The sequence below is a fragment of the Lepidochelys kempii genome, chromosome 9, assembly GCF_965140285.1.
Source record: "Lepidochelys kempii isolate rLepKem1 chromosome 9, rLepKem1.hap1, whole genome shotgun sequence".
Classification (NCBI taxonomy): domain Eukaryota; kingdom Metazoa; phylum Chordata; order Testudines; family Cheloniidae; genus Lepidochelys; species Lepidochelys kempii.
In genome coordinates this window covers 18,379,312-18,404,126 of record NC_136388.1, presented here as the reverse complement: position 1 = coordinate 18,404,126, position 24,815 = coordinate 18,379,312, and the positions used below count along the sequence as shown (strand labels likewise).

At 38.4% G+C, this 24,815-nt stretch overlaps 1 protein-coding gene across 2 annotated transcripts; it reads right to left on the bottom strand.

The window, feature by feature from the left end:
• Positions 1–1,490: 1,490 nt before the first annotated feature.
• PDCD10 (programmed cell death 10) lies at positions 1,491–24,792 on the bottom strand. 2 transcript variants are annotated; one of them, XM_073359468.2, is made up of 9 exons: positions 24,654–24,792; positions 16,769–16,982; positions 13,018–13,071; positions 8,462–8,579; positions 7,461–7,587; positions 4,805–4,883; positions 4,203–4,285; positions 3,959–3,991; positions 1,491–1,974 (listed from the first exon to the last, which is right to left on the bottom strand). In XM_073359468.2, the coding sequence occupies exons 2-9, from the start codon at positions 16,862–16,864 to the stop codon at positions 1,893–1,895; spliced, it is 672 nt and encodes a 223-aa protein (XP_073215569.1). In that variant the 5' UTR covers positions 16,865–16,982; positions 24,654–24,792; the 3' UTR covers positions 1,491–1,892. The 2 variants fall into 2 exon arrangements, with proteins under 2 accessions (XP_073215569.1, XP_073215570.1); XM_073359469.2 differs by lacking the exon at positions 3,959–3,991 and having other exon boundaries at positions 24,654–24,788.
• Between the last annotated feature and the right edge of the window lie 23 nt (positions 24,793–24,815).

The following is a 24,815-nucleotide window of genomic DNA, read 5'->3' as shown; positions in this document are numbered from 1 at the left end:
ACATAGAAGCTGGGACAAGGAAGTTTTTATCAAATGTGAAGATGTACTTTACAATCCCAGTTCAAACATACAGGCTGATAACTCTGTTGTAACTGCGTAGCACATTTGGATAGGATGCAAAGGTACCTATAAAACCACTTATGATCCCCTGATCCTAAATTAGGTCTCTGCTAAAATAGCCCCCTCCAGAGCAAGTTAGAGCAACCCAATGGTTGCTCTAATGTAAGCTACCTGCACCAAATGCTGGATACTGCAACTAGGGATCATGATGTGCAGGGGATGGTCTACTCATGCCTCTTTTCCACCAACAAAAAGTAATGAACCCAGAACCATCACACTGCCTTTTTGCCACATGAGTATCTACCTACCTTGACCCTCCCGCAGCCAGCAACCAGTTTTAAGGATGCTTTACATCAACATGGCAAAAACTAGACAACACAGGGAGGATCTAAGCCACTTGTTGAGCTTGAGATTTTTAGATAAATCTTTTTATGAAGATTGTTTTCATGTTTTGTACTGCGCCAAAGCTGTGAACTTTAAATCATCACCACGTTAGACTCAAGTGTATTGGAACATCTGAAAAATTCACCACAAAGCCTAACTGATGTAACATTTGGAACTTTCTGCCCAACACCCATTCTAGGGCTCCTGAATCTCTAGGTAAATCAGATACAGTGTGTCCCTCACCACCATTATAGACTTGCAGTTACTGAAAAATTGGCTGCCTGCAAGGTAGAAACAACTCTTGTCTTTCCTAAAACAGGATAGTTTTAAATACAGTAGTTCTTCATGGGAAAGGGTAAAAATAAAGCTAATTGTCATGTATAATGGATATACATTTCAGAATGTTATTTGCTGAACAAAGTCAGCTGTGTGTGTATATAGAGAGACATATAAAAAATAAAGTATTGTAATTCAGTGCTCAAACTTTAAATACTTAAGATAGTAATAAAGAAAATGAAGTGATATGGATTGGTGTTGTGCAAGCTTCCTTCCTGAACAAATATTAACAGCGTACCTAGACCTGTTGGCCAACAGCCTCAGCAATTACAAGATATATGTTAATTAGATGTCATAGTTAGGATATAAAGAAATGCTCACTAGGTTGCCTGTCACATATTTTAGCTTTATTTTAGATTTAAAACCAGATTTGACAAATTACCTGTGTACCTTGCCTTGCCTTTAATCTATCTTTATTTTTAAAAACAAAATGGCTACTTTGGGGTGCTTTGTTTTGTCTTTATGATTGAATAATAGACGTGTAGCTTAGTATCTTACTCAAAGTTTAACAGTTGGTCATACATTTCAAAAAAGTTTGTTCTCAGATTTAAATGGAAAACAGGAAAGCTCCCTTTTTTAATGTTGTGATTTAAAATGCCATTGACCTAAAACACCCACATAATTTTCTTTTACTTCTTACATCTAGTGTATATTCTTAAATTATAGGGAAACAGGTTACACATTTTCTGTTCACATACAAACAGACAAACTAACAGATGTAAACTATTTATTGAATATTTGCCACCAATATTGTTAAATACATAGTCTTGTAGTTTTTCGCTTTCAAGTTAAAACGTCAGAAATAGAACACCAAATATTTACAATTCTTATAAGGAATGTTACATAATGACACATTAAGGCGTAAATTCTTTTGGCTTATAATTCTGAAAAGAATGATAATAGCAAAGTGATGCAAAATCTTCATCGTGAGATTATGATTAAGCTACAATGTTTTACAAAAATATGGTGTAAGATGGCAATAATCCCATTCAAAATCCTGCATTAGGTCCCTTCAAGAGGGACTGATAATTTATACAGTCAAAACTTTAAAATTTACATATAAAGGTATCCTATCCACCATTGAAAAGTACAACTCTCAACATATACAGTTTTCAGGCCACAGTTTTGAAGGTTTGGAGTATCAAGTTGGTTTGATGAATTAGTCGGTTGGCACTTATGAACACATTTATTGCCCTGTTGTAAGAAAAGAAACATATTTCAACACTAAGAACTGTTTCAGACAAAGACTGCTTTAGAAATACTTTATGCAATAAATTTTAGTACCAAATCTGGACAACTACATGCATCCTGGCTCAGCAAAACATCACAGTGAAGCACATTCAGATGTTTTGCAGTATAGCAGCCTCCATTCAATTTACAGCTGATGACTAGATATCACAGTCTTGCATGCCTTACCCATGCAAAGAATACTAGCAACTGATGGTAGGATCTTCAGTATTTTTGGCTCCTGAAAATTTAGTTAAAAAACCCAAAGCTAGCTAGAGAAAAGTGGAAAGTGGGCATTAAAGGCCTTATTTTCAGAAGTGGTGAGCACTTACAAGTCCAGCTGAAGTTAACAGGAGTTGATGTTTGCCATTTTCTCCCTCATCCCCATATAACAGAGCAACTATACTGTGTTGCTTCAGCATTGTTTAGTCATCTTTAACTTAAAAAAGACCAAGAATGAGGTCAACACAGATGGGATTTTTCACCTCCCTAATCCATAATTGTCAGACTGCTGTCTTTTTGTTTGCATTATTGTTGCACTTTTTTCTCGTGCCTTTTAAAAAGTCTAGCTTCGGGCCATGGCCAGTTTTATGCAGGTTATATCACTTCTTGTATCCCAACATAGTCAGTAATTCAAGTCTCAGATGGGATCTCATGCAGTATTTTTCAGACTCTCCAAATCCTAGCACTGGCTCTTCCATGCTTTAAGATTATCAGATGAAAGGCACTACAGAAGTGTAAATTATTAATGTGTTTTTGTGTTTGGTCTGATAGCTTTTGTTAATCATCATTATTCCAGGTTTCTAGTTTCCCCTGCTAATTTTGCCTTCTATCACTTGTGTAAGCCTGTTACTTTCAAATATATTTTATCATGCATATTATGGCATATTCCTATACTAGAAGACCCTTTCAAAGTTGAATAAAATCTTATTTATAACTCCTGACTGGTGTCTGATTATTATAGGAAGCTTGCTATTTCTCCAGTTTGTTGGTGTTCTTTACATTCCTAGTACAGACTTAAGAACTGTACTACTCAGAACTACAGTTTTAACCCTGAAACTTCAAGGCCCTGCACTGCAGTCACCATCTTCAGGCTGGGGACAGGATTCCCGCACATTGTCAGTTAGCATCTGGTTCAAAGACAAAGATTCCCTGAAAACACAATGGAATACCAAGAATGATTCTCCCCTTCCTCCAAAGGTAGTTGAAACACCATACAGTTCACCTCAGATATAATCTTTCAGCTCTGGCAAAAAACATATTGTGGACTCTGCATGAATACTAAAGATTCCATTCACTTGCGTGAATGTGTGTAATGAGAGAAATATTGGCCAAGTACATCCCTATCTCTGTAAGATCTAACCAACAGTACAAATTTGCTGCTATGTCCTTGACCAAAATTTCTTCTCTTCTCCTATTCGTCTGCAGACTACATCTAACTGGTGCTTATATTATCTGAAAAGTACTTGGAGATATTGTGGTATGAAGGAAATTTTCTAAATGTAAACTATCAGGGTCCTGCATCCTCGTGGCAGTTCTACCATTGATTTCAAAGGGAGCAGGGGAGGTGATCACTGGTAGTTTGAGGACAATTTCCCTCATATAATGGTGCAATGTCTCAACAATGCTCTCAGCCTTTGTTGACTTTGACACAACAGAACGGAAAATGAAAGACCAGCAATACCAGTTGGCTGAAGATTCCGCCTGCCTCCAAGACATGTAATTGGACTATGAAATCAGATCTTCTTCATAACAGTAAGTGACAGTGAAATACCATGGCACAAGTGGATTCCAAAACACAAAAAGACATGAACCTTAATGAACTGCCTTTTTTTAAATAGATGAAAAATTAGAAGACACATAAAAAATGTAGACATCTATATTCAAACTGCCATTCACAAACCACTAGTTATAAACATTAAATATCTGTGCAGATTTTTAGTTGGCTTACCTTACTATTGTCCTGTTCTCATAGCTACATATACTATAGAAAGTGAATCACAATATTCAAAATTACACACCTGATTACTTTGTGTTGATTTTTAAGTATTCATGGGTTTATTCTCCCTTTACAGACACACGGAGAAATGAAGATAGACAAATGCCATGGCCATATGAGGCCAAGTAATTTAACACCACATAAAAGGGAAAACACACATTTGTTGTTGTGAAGCTGCATTCAAAAGCATACTTACTTTCCATCTTTAAAATAGGTTTTCAGAGTATCACTGAAACTTTTGGAGTATTTTACAAACTCTTTCTTTTGGTGCTCAAGTGCCTAAAAAATACAAATCCACAATTAAATAAAAAAATCTGATTCAATACCTTTACAGAACAACATACTTATAGTAACTCATCACTAACAAGCTACAAAGGACTAGGGGGCAAAACAAAAAAAAGAGTGAATTAAAGACATGCAGATCCAGGAATTCAAAAGATTTTGAAATTAAAAGGTAAGTAATAATGGAATTTCTAAGTTTCTTGTCAGACGTTTCCAGAAAATGAAACATTTATACTTTAATACAATATTTTTAAAATGATACAACACTGACACATCTATACATATTAAAAACCCATGCATACTGGAAGAAATAAATAGAAAAAAGTATATGGCCTTAGTGACAGATTTGAGTTGGTTATACTGCTCTATCTTTTCTTTTCATTTACACTTCCTTCTGACTTGTCAATGACTAGCTAAATTCCACCACTCACCCTTACACTATAAGAACGAAAGATCTTTCATATTTATGTTTAGTACTGATAATACAATACTACATGCAAATCTTAATTCACGTACCCTCCGGTTCTGGTATTGATATTTCTTGAAGACATTATTTACTGTGTCAAGAAGTTCCTTTATTGCACTGGCAATGTCCCTATTTGATTTAAAAAAAGATAATTATAACATTTTAAATTAGCCTAATTTAATGCTGAATTTTAATCACTTTCAGGAAAAAAAATCATATTTGATACTTACTTCTAAAGAATTTTATAGAAATAATATAGATATGATGCAGGAAGACCAAATGCAAAGAACTAATCAGATTATATAGTACTTAAATCCAAATTAAGTTTAATGTGCTCCTTAGACTCTGAGAGCTAGCATCTGCCCAATAATATGGAAACCTATGTTAAACAATACTATATACTGTACTCACTTGTTTAACAGTAAGAACCAAACTGTGCCTTCAGTATGCACACACAGCTCCTAGCAACTTAAGGGGTAGTTGCAGGTGTGGATCTAATAGCAGAATTAGATCCTTAATGTCTGTTCCAAATATGAAAAAAAAATCATCCATTATGTGCCTTACATTTAGGGTACCAAGGGGCTCAAAACAGTTTGCGATTCCTTGTATCTTGCCCAATCACACCAAAAAAAATTAAACTGCCTGGCAGAAAATGTTCACATCCAGTCCCTTTGAAAGCAATTTGATGCCACTAACCCACACATAGGACTGATGTGTACAACAGTATCTAGTTTTGCAGGATTTAAAATCAATTTGAAACAAGACCAGCTAGCATCTCTCTTATTGTACTAAGAGTGGTCAGAAGAGAGTAGTTACTGTGTTGTGCCACTTTCTTTATATCAAAACTGTACAATAGTGTGCACAGTTTTATAAACACCATTATATAAAATGTCAAAAATTACACTCTATATGCAATTTTACTACTATCTTACCAAAATTAAAAATTGCATTTCAGGATGTTTATAATCCCATTTCCTAGTCACTGAGCAGAAAGCAGAGATCTAGGTACTCTTCTGATAAAGTGCTACAGGCTATTTCCTGCTTGAGAAATTGCTGACACTTTGTATCACTGTATCAGTCCAGAACAGTGAATCCAAAGTTCATTGAAAGTAGCCCAACTAATCAAGATTAAATTTTCGCATAGAAATGACATCTTTGTCTGACCCTTTTTGTTTCATGTTTAACATTAGCGGTTTTCAGTTATATAACTGTTCCCCTTAGCTTGTGAATTTCAAGCAAACCCGGTTTTCAGTTATATAACTGTTCCCCTTAGCTTGTGAATTTCAAGCAAACCCAAGCTTGCTGTATTATTGGGACATGAACATATCTTCCTTCACCCCACCCCCTTTTATAAAAAGCAAAGGCACTGCCTCAACCCTTCTATTGAAACGTCAAGCTCTAAAAGTGAAGACTGCCACACTGTAAGACAACGACTTGAGAAAAACAAATCAAACCCACATATGCAATGGAAATAGAAATCGAGAATGGTTAACCAATATAGTAAGCCAGTGCTGTTTATAAAGCCAGGAGTTTTCAGTCAGTACTGTACAAAAGGCCTTAAAAATAGCAGTACAAACATGGGCATGTATAAGCCAATCAGCATTAAGAAAATTTACCCCTTCATCCATCAGTATCCATTACATACACATATACTTTAGTAAGTTGTGTTGGTGGCAGGGAAGATCAACTCTTGACATTTAGATACAAAAGTACGTTTACCTGGATACAAGATATTATAACATGTATGGATAGCCGCAAAACCAATAAAATTGAGTTCTAAGATTTATACATTATGTATTACACAAACCCCTCTAAAATCTCTGTCAGTATTGCCCCATCTGTGCATTCAAAATCCCCATAAAAAAACCAAACAAAAGCAAGTAATCAAAATATAAAAAGTGTACAAATTAAATAGCATTATATCATCAAATTAGGCTAACCATGTAATTCTAGGCTTCAGAGTGGTAGTCGTGTTAGTTTGTATGAGCAAAAAGAACGCCTGTGGCACCTTAGAAACTAACAAATTTATTTGAGCATAAGCATGTAACTATAGATTCAACCATTTTCAAATAAGCTGCATCTTGTGCTAAGTTAACAACTGTTAGCACATATAGCATTATTATTAGTATTATTATATTTCATGGACATTAACAGTGTTACTACCGTGACATTGATTTGTTTTATGGTCTTAGGCAAGTCACTCATCGGTTGTGTGGATAAGTTAGTTAGTTTCATGCAATTATAAACTACCTACATAATCAATCCTGTCCTATATTTATTCATACTGTGATTTATATTTTATTACTATGACACACAGTCTCTATGTGTAAGTGAAATATTGTAAAGGTATTTATCACACATTACAACAAAACTACTTTTTAATATATAAGCAAGATTAGTTTCTATGATCATGAAAAGTCAAACTGCAACCAATGTCCTATTTAGCCCAAAACAAGTGCAGCACAAGCAAAAGTAGTACAAAACATCTTAATGCCCCTGTGCTTCTTCCACATGCTACACAAAGATGCAATGTACAGCATCTCTGAACATGCTGGTCCATTCCTCCAGAGGACCACAGTTCTGCCAAAAGCTCAAGGAGCACTGAAAGCACCACATTACATCACTAAAGCACATGTAGTAATATCTTAATATCCAAGTCAAGGCTTCCAGCTTGATCTGCAGATAAATACAGAATGCAGCACTTACTTGATTGTCTGAAGAAATCTCACTCGATCATTGATCTCATCGGGAATCTTACTGAGAATCTGTTTAAGTGCTCGTGCCTTTTCATTTAGGTCTTGGAATTCTGGCTCTGGCCTTTCAATCATATACTCTGATAGGCAAAACAAAATTACAAGAAAAGACTTACCCTCAAGTATATTTTTAGTGACACTGTGGATATTGCTATTCATAAAGTTCCATCAGTACTTCAAAGCAGTATTTTAAAAGAGGTACACAGATCAGCATTACGCATGTGCAATGGATTTCTATATCAATAGAAGCATAGTCTGTTGTAAATGCCTTTACTTGATTTTATCCACTCAATCCAAAAAACCCAGAACATTCATTATTTTAATGTAATTTATAAAAAACAAAATCCACAGAAGATCCACAGAATGGAATGACTGCATTGTGCTAATCCAATACAGTATGAAAGAAATTTACCAAATGGAGTGAAACCCTCTTACAGTGAATTCCTGGTTCTATCAGGGAAAACACACCACCATATTAGAAAGAACATTTTGCCTCCTAACTTGTGGAAAAGGCAGATTTAATGCTATAGTGAGTAAATAACATGCACTGTGTGTTCTAATAATTTATCATTTTCACTGCAAGGTTAATTATGCTTTTAGAATTACAGAGTATAATAAATATGTAAGTTAAATTACTATGCCCAATAAAATACACATACCACCACAACTGCTCATTATAATATGGTTTTTAGTATATTGCAACGGGATTTGTAAAAAAAAATGCTCACTATTATAGGGGATTCATTACAGCAAGAACAGGATTAACCTGTACTTCCAATGCTAAGATGAAACCTGTCCCGAAAAAGAAAACTGACAGATTTTCTATTCTAATTTTCAGATTTAATGTAACATTTTTCTCTGAAAGACAGCATAAAAAAGTAGGCTTACACCCATCAATATCAGAGAACATGGGTTTAAATGCAATTCCCACCTCCCATTCCCAGAGATAAATACCTTCTACGTCATCTGCAGCCATACGCAGAAGAGACTCCGTAAAATTCACTTCTACACTTTTTTTCTCCAAAATTTTCATAATGATGTCTTGTGTGAGACCTGGATTTTCTTTTTCAGCCTATATTATAAAGAATATTTTGATTAAGAAATATTTAGGACTTGAGTGACATTTTAAAGCATAAAGCTAAATTTCAATGGGACAACAGATTGTACATACAAGATCAAATTATTACGGACTAGAGAAGTTGAATAGGCTCATAACAGCAGACCACTTTGTAAAACATTTTTTCCACAATCGCATCAATGGGTCTTGAACTACTGAAGTGTTTTTGCATCAGGAATTTTCCCAATAAGTAATTTCACCCATTTCCATGAAAAGCATTTACGGGTATCTCACACTCTCCCTTTACCTGGTTTTACCCTCTGAATAAAAATTGAAAACATTAAAATTATATTGACATAGAAGGTGAGAAGACATTTTGTATATTTCTATTTAATTCCTCTCAACTGTATTTTTTTCAGGTTACACAGATATTGTGATTTTCAACTTGTCCTCATATCATAACTCTCACATATCACTAGTATTACTTTTTCATAGCTTTTCAAACGCTTCAGTGTTTCTTCTAATGGAGTGTCAGCAACAGAAGAGGACACTCTCTGCAGGTGTTACAACAGATCTGCATAATCCAATAACTGGCTTCATACATGGCTATTGCGCCTTCTTGTCTTAAAAATTATTTTCCACTACTCGTGTTTACTTTAGTCCCTACCACCTACTATTACAATACATTCCCTTTATAAAGAGATTTTGTTATTTAAACTCAATAATCCTTAAATGTAAATATTCATTTAATTGCACTAAACACAAAAACGTTATTACCCCTTGGGTCTAATAAAACATGTAGGAGGGTGAAATTTTGTAAGATTTATTTTGGATTTATATTTTTGTTTAACATGTTTTCAAAATCATTACCACATAATATTCAAACATCTTACAATAACACGATCCAAAGAAACAAAGTACACACAAAACTGAACCCCCTAAAAAAGTGAAACAAACAAAAATTAGAGATGTTTTTACACTGAACTGTTGTTGTAAGCATAAGATGTTAATTCTATATTTATCCATGTAATCAATAAAAGTTTTCTATATACTGTTAAATTATCAGTTTTATTTTGAACTCAGTTCTCTCACCAGCAGCCTCACCAGCAGCCTAGACATACTATTTTATTATACAAGTCAACTGTCATACATTTGGATTTAATTTTTCCATCATCTACCAATTTTTCCATCCACCTTCACTGATGACTTCTTCCTCTTAGTTTTTGAACTACATGGATAGTATATCTCTACTGTCTTATTTTATTCCAGTCAGGTCATGTTTTGAGTCTCACAACATGTTGCACTGTACTGCACTGACAGTCAGGAAAACTTCTGTGCCTGTCCAAAACTCCATTCCAGTATCAGAGTTCACAGCTTTGTACCCATATACCAGCTTGCATTTAATTAGAACTCAAGAAAGAATACCTGGAAAGCTTTTAGACGGGAACACGGGGGTGGGGGGTGGGGATTATTTATCTGTAATTCTGTTTCTCTGAATCCATCATCTTGCAAGATTTTGGGTTGGTTTTTTTGGGACCCTTGTGTGCAGTTGTAATCCTCAGGTTTGCTGGTGAGGAGATAGAGCACTTTGGTATTGAAGCTACCCTAGTAGATTTACAAGATGAAGCCAAGTCTGCATCAACATTGGCAGTGCTGGCATTGAATCTCAGTACTCAATAGGCTTGGCTGATGGGCTTTAGCTTTGAAGATTTTACTCTTCAAAGCATTCTGGACCAGCCTCAGTACTGGACTCACAACAGTCTCCCAGGGAATGCCTCAAAGAGAGCCTGAAGGTACTTCCCCCATTTCTTCAGTGTTTTATGTGACATCTACAGACATATGTGGCCCTCCTACTCATCAGGGTTGACCTAGAGGAAGTCAGAACAAAAACATGGTCACTAGCTTTTTGACATTGGTCCGTCATGCACTGACAAGGTTGGAACCCATGATCATCTTCCTTTCTCAGAGGCCTTACTTAAAATAAAGAAAAAAGAAGCACCATTATGCTGTGCCTCTAAGGGCATTGAGGAAAACACTGAACCAATATATACAGAAAAAGTGCTGAGACATGTATAGAACAAGGCATTGAGATGGAAGGTGTTGAGGTGCCTAACAAATCTGATGCCAGAGCATCTAGACTCAAGCGTGAATAGACAGAGAACAATGCTGACACTGGAGCATTGTACATTTAGTAGAGAACGCTGAAGTAGTGCTGAGGCTCTGACCAAAAGAAAAAAATGTATGTTAGAATGCCAAAAAAATGCCAGTGATGAAAAGACTTCAAAAATACAACCACCATCAGACCTGACTGAAAGTCAGGGTTACTGAAGGTGGAGAGCAAATAAAACATTGTTGGGATCCCATGAAAAGCTGGAAAAATGACCAGCTCGAGGCCAGTGTCCTGTAAGGAGCTCCTCCTCCAACCACGGTTAAGAAGAAACTGATTGGAACATTTGGAGGGCAGCTTTTATACTCCACAGAGTACCTCGCTCATGCTCTACCCTGCTACTGCTACCCACAGGATCAAAGAACTTTAAAAGCTAGTGAACTACCAGTCTCATATTAGAGAGCTAAGACTCTGAAGTGAAAATCCTTCATAGAATGGACTCTTTAGAGCATATAAATTAGATTTCTCAAGATAGTCGGTATATACAGAGACTTATCAAATGCTATTACTTCCACAGTATATCTTTGAAATTATTGCCAATGACAAGGGATGGCCAACAGCATTCTGTATAGCTGAGCACATTCTAAGCCCTGTATCAAGTGAAGTATTTCACTATTTAATTGTATTTTTTGAGGTAATACTTTCATGATATATTTGCTGCTAACAAGCAATAGCAATGGTATCGAAGCAATGTTCTGTGCCTCTAAGGCAAAGGCGGGCGAACTACGGCCCGTGGGACCCTCCTGCCCAGCCCCAGAGCTCCTGGCGCAGGAGGCTAGCCCCCACCCCTGCAGCCTCAGTGTCCTGCACCGCCGGCGCAATGCTCTGGGCAGCCGGGTAGCACAGCTGCGGACCGACCTCCTCCCTTGCCCCAACCCTCTTCCCCAGCCATGATCCCCCTCCCACCCTCCAAACCTCTCATCCCCAGCCCCACTGCAGATCCCGTACCCCCAGCTGGAGCCTTCACCCCCCCCAAAAAACACTTCAACCCCCTCCCCCAGCCCAGAGCCCCCTTCCAAACTCAACCCCTCAGCCCCAGCCCAGAGCCCCCTCCCCCACACCTCCCAGTCCGGACCCTCTTCCCGCACATGAACCCCTCATTTCTGGCCCCATTCCCCCAGCCCAGAACCCGTACCCCCTCTCACACTCCAGTCCCCTGCCTCAGCCCCAAACCTCTCATCCCTGGCACACCCCAGAGCCCACACCTCCAGACGGAGCCCTCACACCCTCCCGCACCCCAACCCCCTTACCCCAGCCCTTAGCCCTCTCCAGCACCCTGAACTCCTAATTTCTGGCCCCACCCCAGAGCCTGCACTCCCAGTCGGAGCCCTCACTCCCAATTTTGTGAGCATTCATGGCCCACCATACAATTTCCATATCCAGATGTGGCCCTCAGGCCAAACAGTTTGCCCACCTCTGCCCTAGCAGGTTTCTAGGACTCTGGTCACAAGTGCTTGCTGACCCAAGTCAGACTGATTTGGGTGTGGGCAGAAGTGGGGCTTGAGTGAGAGCCCAGGCTTAGTGTGTAGTGCAGACATACCCTAAGAGGCACAGCACAGAATCTCACGCCTATTGCTGAAGAAATTTCAACATTGTTTTCCCATCTTAATTCCAGGCAAGATTTCATCTGTTTAATCTATAAAAGCAGTAAAATTAACTAGCCTAAAGCCAGTTTACCTCCTGCCATGGGGGTGGGGGGGAAGGGGGAGGAGGAAGAGAAGGAGGCTGGGGGCAGAAGAGAATCACATACACAGTAGAATGAAAACTCAAGAGGATCCTTGCAGAATTTCCACTGAAATGATTTACTGGAGATAAAGTTTGTCTGTCTTAAGCAATGAGCAGAGTGTTCAGAACCTACAATCCACCCATCTCCTACTGTACATTTAACGTGAAGTAGCAGTTGTCAGTAAGTCTATACGAATGATGATTTTTATAAGTATCCTCTACTAAGGTTTTTTTTAACTTCAAAGGTGCTTAATATCAGTACATTTAGCAATGACAAAATAACTCCATCTCCCCCATCAGTCCAGTACAGAATAGCACAAACTTTTAAAACCAATCATACAAGTTTGAGACAGACCAATCCATTAGTCTTTCCAAAGAAGTGGAAGCTGGGTACTCTCCTTGTAGACCATTTGATTCTTACCAAATATTGCTTCTAAAACAAGATGGCACAAAGGGAAAATAGAGCAATAAAGCTGAAAACACATTTTAAACTGTGCTTCAAACATTTATTTATAGCGTTTTTGAGTGAGAGACAACTTTTAATCTTTATTAGTTTCTCACCTTAATAAAAGCTGCTCTCAGGGTCTGAGCTGCAGATAGGTTTACTCGCTCTAGCTGCAATGAAAGTTTAGAACCATTAGTAACATGAAGTTCATCAAATCAGGAAAAGTCAGTAGTTACCTCTGAGCCTCTGTTTGGCCTTCTCTGTCATAATTGGGAAGGCCAGAACAAACAAGAAGCACGCAGTTGGTGGTCTCAGTTGTGGGACAGAGACTTGGAAATCCAACCACTAAGGGGGGAAGATTTTGTACACTGTTGTCCCAAAATAAGCTTTAAAAACTGTAATGCTCATGGATAAGGCAGGAGTGTTGATTCTCCACTATGTGCTCCTGAAGTCAGAGAATTTGACCCAAAGACAGAAGGAGGTTGACCAAAACCCAGAGCCCCATGAACAAGTCTAAACTATTTCCAGTATTTGCAGGAAGAGACATGGTCCAGATTGGGGAAAAGATGTCACAACTTAGAATTAACATTAACCTTACAATATAGAAAGTTACATTTTAGATTAAAATTATGTTTTAAAATGTTTTAACTGGGCCTTTATAAAAATAAAATATTCACTTTGTATAAAGCAAGTTCCCTGCCAACCTCAAGGACATCACCTAAGCTGAATCTGGTCCATACTGGGAAGATAATGGGATACTTCATATCAGGAAAACTGGGTTGCATATTGTTATTTAACTAAAATTAAGTATTAGCACATATTGCTGTCTTAGGAACTTGCAGAGCGTAAAAATTCATTTTGAATTGTGAACAATTATCACAAAGGATTGACAAAATTCAGCATAGGCATGAAGACTACTAAGTGTATCATGCAGCAGCAGGAATATGCATAATACTTAATCTTCTAGGGTAAACTATGCCAAGGAAAATGTTAGTCCTTTTCATCTTATTCAAACTAGAACTTTCAGGGGCAGCAAAAAAGAACTAAGCTCAAATTACTCATGCCAGTAACAAGTTTTTTGTTATTTGCTTTTTCTAAGTTTCAATTTGTGCATGCGTGTTGTCTATATTTATTTCTACCAGTGTTAACATTCTCCTGGGATCATTATTCCCTCAACAAGATAAGCCTTACCATTAATTGAGACCATAGAGTCACAGGACCAATACATATGCTCACCAGTTTTACATTTTAGCCAGTTTAATTGTTGCAACATCATCTGCTTTCACAGATTTTGAGGCCAACAGGGAGCGTTATGATAATCTTATCTGACCTCCTACATAAGATAGGCCCAAAGAATTCACCCAATAGCTTCTGCATCACACTTGTATCTTCTGTTTGAGCTACAGCATACCTTAAAAAGATATCCAATTTTGATTTAAGACTTCAAGTGATGGAGAATCCATCGCATTCCCTAGGTAAATTGTTACAAAAAATTAATTAGCCTCGAAGTTAAAAATGTGCTTCTTATTTTTAGTTTGAATATATCTAGCTTCAGAGTCCAACCATTGGATCTCATCATGCCTGTTTCTATTAGTTTAAAGGGCTTCCTCTACTAATGGATCTCTTCTTCTGTAGGTATTTATAGACCTTGTTCATGTCACTTCATAACCTTGGATAAATTAAGAAGGCTGAACATATTAAGCCTCATTATAAGGCATGCTTTTGAGCTCTCAAATCTTCCTTGTAGCTTTCTTCTGAACCCTTCACAATTTTTCGACATCCTTTTTCAAGTGTGGACTCCAGAATTGGATACAGTATTCCAGCAAGTCACACTAATAGCATGTACAGAGGTTATATCACATCCCTATTTCTACTTGCTATGCCCCGCCTTAAGCCTTCAAGGATCACATTCATCCTCTTAGCTACAGTATCACACTGGGAACTCATTCAACTGTCGTCTACCATGACCACTAAGTTCTTTTCAGTGTGGCTACATTCCAGGATAGTCTCCCATCCTGTAAGACCTATGTTCCTAGATGTATGACCTTGCATTGGGATGTATTAAAACAAATGTTCAAATAGGCCCACCTTTCCAAGTGATCCAGGTCAGTCCATATAACTAATCTGTTTCTAACTCATTTATCATTCCAATTTTTGTGTCACCTGAAAATTTCACCAGTAATGATTTTATCTTTTCTTCTAGATCATTGATAAAGATACTAATTAGTAATAATTCAAAACAGACCACTGCAGGACTCCACTAGGAACACCATACCCCCGAGATGACAATTCCCCATGCAGTTACTTTTTGTGATCTAGCAGTTAACCAATTTTCAATCTATTGAATTTGGGCTCCACTAATTTTGAATGGTGCTTCTTTTTCTTAAGGGAAAAAAAAAAAACAGAATACCACATGGAACTAAGTCAAAGAAGGGAAAGTACATTATAACAGAATACCACATGGAACTAAGTCAAAGAAGGGAAAGTACATTATCAACCACATTTGTGATCACATCAATAAATACGAAGTTTATCCAACAAGACCTCTTTTCCATAAACCACGTGGATTAGCATTATTTATGCTACTACCCTTTATTTCTTTACTGATTGTCCCATATCAGCCTATGATTGTGCCTGGGATCAATGTCTTCCTAACTGGCCTTGTAACCCAGGGATGCCATTTAACCTTTTAAAATATCGTTATGACTTTAGGGAAGTTATAGAGAACTGGAATAAAGTTAATGATTCAAGATTCATTGAAAATCGACATTAATTATTCAAAGAGCTCTTTGGCCAATTCCTTTAGTACTCTTGAATGGAATTTTTCTGGTTCTACAGAAGTTAATGTTTTAACTTCAATAGTTGCTGTTTAATACCCTGCCTAGTTACTGATGGACTAGAAAGTATGTCCAACTGTGATAATTCAGCACTCATTTTACCACATTTCTGGATTAGCCCTGTATTCAGATTTAAACTTCCCACCTATACAACATTTGCAGATAACCTTTGCTGTCAATACAGTGATCTTAAGGCACGTCTTGAATATGAAACAATTGAAGTGACCCATGAATTACCTGCTGTTTCTATTCTGATCTTACAGGAAAGGATCTATTCATCAACCATTTTACACACAGAGTTTTAAAAATGTACGCTGATTAAAAGATCAGTGATGCACTACAGTGATCAGTAATGAAACTGATTACCACTATCTGTTTCAGGTTCCCACCACTTAAACACAGCAAAAAATCTAACTTTATAAACAGTAATCAGACCATTTAGGTGTTCAGCTTTGCTTCGAGTACCACAAAATGCATTAATTTCTAGCACCAGGAGATCATTTTCTTTTACTTTAAAATTATATTTTGCTGTTAAATCCCATCTTTACTCCCCCAGTCACAAACTGGAGCATTGAAATAATTTTCCCAATGGAACAGTATTCTCTAAAATAGGCCTTACTTTACAGAGACAGGCTGCATTCTACTCTTTTCTCACTTCTAAAATTGGAGGGGGAGGGGAGAAATCTACTGCTACTTTAAGTTTACGTTTTTTATACTTGCAGCCTGACATATCTCTCTCAAGGTCCTCCTTCTCTCTGCAAAACCAGAGTTAAGGAAAAGATCGGGGCAAAAAAGAAAAAACTGAAATTGTTGATTATGTTAAAGGTTGCTGATGGCTTTCAAGGATAAGGAGGATGAAGAAATACAAAAAAAGAACGTATGGTAGATGTTGGACTTGAGGGCTTGGTAGGACATCCTTGCATATCAAGGCGAATAGCATGTATTAATTAGTGTGCCACTTGCCTTTTGGTTTCAGGTACCTCCAAGTCAGAACAGAGTATTACACTATGAACAGGAGAAAACAGCTTACCTCATTAAAAACAGGATACATAACAGCATAGAGTGGCATGGAAACCATAGAAGTGGTCTCTGCTTCATTCTTCATCTCTTCCATTGTCATCCTCATTCAAAGATCCACTTCTCAGGAAAAATGCTATAAAAGCAAAGACTCCTCATTCACTGAAGTGTTTCTTCTTTTTCCTCGTCGTGCAAGAATACTTAAAGGACTTGAAAAATAAATTGCCCTGGGAGGGAGGAGAAAATACATATTATAAACACTGAACTACTGCCACAATTTTCAGATGAAACGTTCCTACAAAAGGTTTCAAGCAGCAGATGTAGTACCACATGATAATTAGAGAAAAACACATTACGTTCACAAGAAAAGAATCCCTCAGTGAATGGGATTTCTACTTAATGAAGTTCCAAAATTTTAAGTCACTGTAGCCCATGCAAGAATTTGTTTTGATAAGCAAGGCACTACTGGAAAGGCTACAGCTTTATCTCAAGTTGTCATACGCAACTTTTCTTGAAAGAAGTATGGAAAAGGAGAATGAATTGATTCTTTCCTTATAGGATTCAGGTTGGAAGCTCTCACCACCACTAGTGAGCAGAAACGTAAGATTTCTGAAGACAGTATAATTCACATATGTAAAATGCACACTTTTAAAGTGATATGTACTATAGACCTGAAATGGCAATATATATTTACAGATGCGCAATTACTATAAACAGAAATAAAAACATACAATCACATTTTAATCTATACACGCATGTATCTAGTTTCTTTTTCTTCAATATAATCCTAATAATCACTCATTACAAGATACAATCAATCATCACTGCACGCTTTTTTCCTGCTAGCTCAGTCCTCGATATCACATCTTGCCTTTAAACAAACAGAAATCTTATGTCTTGTTCCTACTCAGGGTGTGTCAGCAACTATGTTAGCTCAATGGAAAATAGTTGTTCCAGTAACTGAATCTGGTACTTAGAAGTTCTCCACCCTATCCAACCCATCTAACTTGAAGAGATCTGCATATGAGCACTGTATTGAAAGGGAAATACTCATACCTCTACATTATCTGGTTCATGAGAAACCCACATGACAGAGGTAAATACCCGTACCATATTATTCCAACTTGAGGATTTATCTGTGAAAGGGTGTTTTATTCAAACATCAAACCTGTAACAAATATTAAGGGATTTTTAAATATAGAATTTAATAAGGGACTTAATTGTCTTATTATAGGTCAACAGATCAGTCCATTTTTCTTACTCATCTGTCCCTTTGTCTTATGTTCTGGTTTCTATCAACCATGATAACCCCCATTTTAAAGTTAATTTGGGCTGCATGTTAACAGTTTTAGAATATGGTGTTGATATAACAAAGTTTTCGAAGCTGTATATATATATCTTAATATTCCAACGGGAAAGCTTAACAACAGAATGACAGTAAGAATCTCAAATGCTATTCATTACAGAATCGTTGCATACCTCCTTTATCACCTAACTTTGCATGCCTTACTTTTGTGTTATAAAATCTTGTTATGCAACATTTTATATTATTTTTAGGAGAGATATCATCTTAAAAGGTACTGAATCTCTTCTGTCAGCATAGCTGTCTCTACACCAGGGGTTTTGCCAATATAACTGTGTTGGCTAGGAGATGAGGGTTTTTTCACACCCCTGACCAACACAGCTGTGGGCAACAAAACTTTGTAGTGTAGAGGTGGCCTTAGTGACTGATCTGAGGGAAATGGCAAGCACAAGCTGGCAGTTGTACACTGCCTGAGACACAAGAAAGGTTGACAAGCAGTCTGCATTCAAACCAGCTCATCACTGGCTTTTTTGCATGTAGAATGCATGCTCAGGCTTAAGTATAGTCTGTGCCGTGTAGCCAATACATATAGAGTGTATGGGGTAAAGGAGGACCTCAGTTAAATCTAAAGAAAGGGACTCTCAACACATATGTAGAGGATGAACAGGATACATACAGTGCATTTTCCAGACGCTGAATATGAAAACAGTACAAAGACTCCAGATGTCTGCCTCCTCCAAGGATTAAACCAGTGTGCATTCAAGCCTGTATTCCAGTCCCTCCACTGACTCAATCTGCTTCTGCTGCTAGTTCAAGGACTTGATTCTAACTTTTAAAGTTGTTAATGGAGCAGATCTCAGCTACAGTAGAGACTATCTCTGTGTTCATGAACAATCAAGACAGCTGCATTCCTCTGGTACAATGCAGATCACAAAGCACAGAATCAAGCAGGTGAACAGGAGATAAGGCACTCCCAGTTGAGGGGATTTAGCTGAGGAACAAACTTCCAGAGGATATTAGAAGCTTATTCAGTGACCATATTCAGGATATGCTGCAAGACTTTCTTGATAGAAGCTTTTCCACAATTACATTTAAACAAATAATCCCAGCCTCCCTAAAATAAAATAAAAACCTACCCCAAGTAGAGCTTCCTATTACCCAAACAGCCAAAGAATCTAAGAAGTCACTTAGGGACTACCTATGCCAATCTAAAAGGACAAGTATTTAGAATGGTAATGACAGCCAGTACAAAACCTAGGGTAGAGATATTCAAACTTCCTATTCTGGCGAAGATAATTAGAGAGCTAAGTGCACGCCTGGCACTGCAAAAACATAGGATATTGTCTCTGCTCCAAGGAGTTGAGCTGAAGTTGGCCCTCCAGCTCATAATATGGTGGTGGAGGAGGAAGTATATTGACTCAACTGTATACGAAAAATAAGATATAATGTTATCATCTATGGCCCATAGCAGGAAGGTGGGCTGAAGGAATGCTGTATCTCTGAACCAGTATGGTAGAGCAGCAGTTCTCAAACTGTGGGTCAAGACCCCAAAGTGGGTTTTAATGGGGTTGCCAGGGCTGGCTTAGACTTGCTGGGGCCCAGGGCCAAAGCCGAAGTGTGAGGGCTTCCGCCCTGGGCAGTGGGGCTGGGGTTATAGGCCCCCCTTTGACTTTGGCTCCCCCAACCAGGGACTTGGACACGCTCAGGCATTGATCCCGATAACAGAAATTACTACATGACCCCAGAAGTGGGTCATAGTGCAATGAAGTTTGAGAACCCCTGTGGTTGAGGATTCACAGGACAATGCATTTAGTATATGTGGTGGTAGTAGTGGTCTATGGCTCATAATAATGGAAATGAGGTAGGATGCGAAATCTCTGGCACACCTTGGGAACCCACTTCAGTTACAAGCACAGCTACCATGAGCTCATGGAAATTCTAGATTTCCAACAGAGTTCAGGTTCTTTTTTATTTGAATTTACAAAAAACTTAGAACATTGCCTCCATGGAGGACCTTACTATATAGTCTTATTATACATAAAAAGAAAAGGAATACTTGTGGCATCTTAGAGACTAACAAATTTATTTGAGAATAAGCTTTCGTGAGCTACAGCTCACTTATATAAGCACACAGACATCTATACAAACACACCTATTCTAATCCGTAGATGAATTTGCCAAAAATTAAACATACAGTCAAGTCAGAAGTAAAATCAGCAGGTTATCCTTACTCCAAAACCAGGAAAATAGCCTACTACTACAATAAAAACCAAATCCTAACAATACCATTGCAAAAAGCTGCCTTTATTGTGCTGCTCCCACCCCAAAATCCTGGATAATTAGAGAGGCATTACAGCATACCTTAAAGATTAACAAAATCAGGTTATTCAGACTGCAGGCCTAAAGGGAAGGGGGGAAAAAAGGCATGCTCCAATGCTGAGCCCCTCATAAAAAAATGTCTGCCCCAGCTCCCACTCCTTTATACAGGAGAGCTTCAATGCAAGCACTTTAAACCAACACCTTAACCTCCACCTGAAAACCAAGAATTCAGTGCATATCACGAAGCACTGATGTCATGTGTCCCATACAAGGTACACCACTTAAATTGCAGATTGCTGCATCCTGCCAGCTGACAGCGTACAGTGCATCTCTATAACCTTAAAGTGACAAAGGCATAGATTGCAGTAGCAATCCAAACAAAATGGTCCATCTTATAACTAAGCAAAAAAGGGGGGGAAATGTCTTCCTAGACACTGTTACCATCAACTCCAGTTTGCAAGATCTACAAACAGAATATACCAATCCTCAATAAGAGAGACATGATAATTTTTAATTGTCTTCTGGCTGCTTCCCTCAAATTACCAGCATTGCCTTTGTCTTACCCTGATTGAACTTCAGCAGCTTATTTCCATCCATGCTCCAAACATTAAGCTAAGCAGAGGAAGTTTCAAGCTGTATGTCATTAGCATACTAAAAACACCACATATCATACACCGCCTCAATAATCTTCCCAAGTGGGAAGATAGGTTAGAACCCTGTGGAATTCTACATGACAGCACCCTGGGGTATGGAAAAGCAGTTGCCTGACATCACTTTTTAGAAAAATGCAGAAAACATGAGGCTATATCCCATCAACTCCTCATGATCAACTACATCAAAAAGCAGCACGTATTTATCAGCATGCAGACAAATCTTCATCTATCACCAGCAAGAGGTCTCCCAATACCACCAGTACAGTCTCAAGTCAAGATCATCTGAGGTATCTAGGTACTCAGAATGGTCTCCGCACAACCTTCCCTATAATATTTTCCAAAAACGGAAGATTAGACATCAGACAATAATTTAGCAGATTCCCAGTGTCAAGTGTTGGTTTCTTGAGCAGAGGCTGCATAACAATTTCCTCAGAGAAGCCACCATCCTACCCTGACTATGGGAAGCACTGCTAATCTGCAGCAAGTTCTTCCTCACTTTCTCTAGACAGAAAAAAGATAAGGGTTCAAAAAAGGCCAGGTTGAGGAACAATGAACCCTCAACAACCCTAGTTTCAGAGTAGCAGCCATGTTAGTCTGTATTCGCAAAAAGAAAAGGAGTTCTTATGGCACCTTAGAGACTAACAAATTGTAACCGGCCTAAACTCAATAGAAAAAAAATTAGCATTTGTCCTGACTAGATCCTATCCTGTATTCATGGAATCAGGCAGTTTGGCTCTTATCTATTTTTATCCGCAGAGTAATCAGAAACTTCCTAACAGGAAGGGCTTAATCCAGTCACCAAGTGAAGACAGGTGGCAATGTTTGCGACTTGATGAAAAATAGTAAAATGTGGTTTGTTTTAATCATGTTCCAACTTTATGAGTAACTTAACTATATTTGAGTTTCTAAATGATTAACCAAAATATAAACGACTATACTAAACAATTTTTTGTTTATTTTAGGAAAAATTGTGACAAACCTGATGATCAGTTCACTTTTGAAGGATCTTTTCTTTTAAAGAATGAAAATTTAGTTTATGTAGAGCAAATATTGTTACATTTACCGGACCACTGATTTACATTATAAAAATGATGAGATCAATAAAAGTTAAACCACTGTAACTAAAACTTTGCTAGTCTAACTGGGCAAAAATAAAATAAAAAAGGAACATGCACTCATTTGTATAGATTCTGGTCTCCCCTGCCTCACACACCAAGCAGTTTCATTTATCAGGGTACTAAAAAAATGTTATCAGAAAGTGAAATAATACCCCATTAAATTTTCAAAATGGGCTTGCCCAAAAAACGTTCCAAAAATAAAGAGCCACCTAAGCAGAGGCTATACTTGAGAAACTGTATGGCAAAAAGCTATTTCAAAAAAAGTTGTATGTGTATGGCAAAACCAACAAAAAAAAATAAATCAGGTATTTTATAACCTATAAATGTTATATTTATATAGAAAACATATAGACAATTATAATTATAATTGGTTTACTTGTGATAAAAATGCAAGTGCATATTGTAAATTAGGTACACTTCACTGTTGTGAATGTGGCTGAGTGCCACCATTTAAGAAGTTGTGCGAACAATTTACAAAAAAAAGAAAAGGAGTACTTGTGGCATCTTGGAGACCAACAAATTTATTAGAGCATAAGCTTTCATGAGCTACAGCTCAGAAGTGAGCTGTAGCTCATGAAAGCTTATGCTCTAATAAATTTGTTAGTCTCTATGGTGCCACAAGTACTCCTTTTCTTTTTACGGATACAGACTAACACGGCTGCTACTCTGGAAAAATTTACAGAAAACATGAAAGTCTACCAGTCAGCTTCATTAAAACTGTTTTGAATCTCATCAGTTTTGCAATTCACTCCCATCTCAACACATTATTTTGAAATAGTGAACTTCAATGTGAGATTAGCACCTCAGACAGTCAAAAGGCAGATAAACATATAGCCCATTTTTAATATCTCTCTACCTATCACTTACACAAGAAAGGCATCTTAAATTGGGCTCCAATTTTTGTACCTAGCCAAATTAAAATGATTACAAAACCTAAAAGAATTAGCAAAGATCACACCACCACCATTTAGTCAAGCAACAAATTATCGGCATGGATGCAATGCAACCACAGCAATGACCATGGTGAAGGTAACAGCATGCATCAGTTTCTTTATCAAGTTCTCTCCCCCTATGCAGTCTCAGGAATTTGAATATAAAGCTATTGTTCCTATCCCTGTGATTTAATCAGATGCTTCTAGAAATTAAAATGTAGCATATATTTTAGAAACCAGAATGTAAAACTAACCTCAATGATACCACAACCCACCAAGTAAATTGATATTGTGAGGCTGTGACAAGGTGGTTATCTTTTATTGAAAAGAAGAGTCCAGTGGCACCTTAAAGACTAACAAATTTATTTGGGCATAACCCACTTCTTCAGGTGCCATGCTTATGTCCAAATAAATTTGTTAGTCTTTAAGGTGCCACCGGACTCCTCATTGTTTTTGTGAATACAGACTAACACAGCTACTCCTCTGCTATCTTTTATTGGACCAACTTCGGCTGGTGAGAGAGACAAGTTTTTAACCTGCACACTGCTCTTCTTCACGTGAGCTTATTTCCTGGGATAGGGACGCAACAGAGCCTTGGCCCTGATCCCGTTAGGCTGGAGGAGGGAAGTCAATCAGCCTTGACAGTCAGATGTACTGTTTAAAGGGACAGCCAGGTTACAAACTATGTGTTTTAAATTTTCCTTAAGTTGCTCTTCAATTATTAAACTGGAAAAACACATCAGCTTTTACGCTGTTTACTTTTTGCATTTTATTCAACTTGAATAACAAATAGGTCCATTTCACTTTCTGTTTCTCATGCACACTACTGCAAAATTGGAGTTACAAAGACTAGCAAAGGGAAGTTATGAATGACTCCCATCATTCGAGTATGTAAATATTTTATAAAACCTACATTTGTAAATCAAACCAAAGCCCCTTCTTAAAATATTACATGCCAAGGACACACGAGATACACATCCAGGCCAAGATTTTCACAAGTGAGGGAGGGTGCCCAACCTGCCATTCAGAAACTAATAAATCCGAAAATCGGGCCCCCTTAAAGAGGACTCAAAATGTGGGGAGAGGGGAAAGAGCCACACAGAATCACTAACCCCTTGGCCTCCGGCACGCAGAGGACGGGCAGGGGTGAAGCCTTGCGACAGGGCCGAAGGGCAGCCCCTCCGGGCCCGGGTCTGGCTGCACACTTGGCCGCCGCCGGCTGACCCCCTCAGCCTGCTGCTGTTAGCCGGGGTGGGGAGATGCCCGCCCCCACCCCTGGGATCCCAGACCCCTTCCCCATCTTAGGGCATTACCAGCCCCTCCCTCACAGCGGCTCCCGAACTGCCGGGCCTCAAATACCGCCCCCGCCCCACCGGAGACCCACAGCTCCTCTGAGCGAGGCCCTCAGCCGGGGCCCGGATTCTCCAAAGCGTCCTACGCCCCTAACGCAGCGTAGCCGCGAGGGAATCACCAGGCCCTAGGAAAACACACTAGTGACCCTGCCCGGCCCGTGGGAGCCGAGCGCTTCCTCCTCACCCTCCGAAAAGGGGGCACACACAGCCCGGTACCTTACCTCCCCCACCCTCCTCGGGGACTTTAACGCTCTTGAGTGGGGTCCGCTGCCGCGCCGGAAGTGCCTGCCGAGAAGGAAGCGTCCCTCGCGGTTACCACACACCAGGCGTTGTCCGGAACCAGCCCGCAGCCGCATGGGCCCCTGGGACCTGTAGTGCCGTTC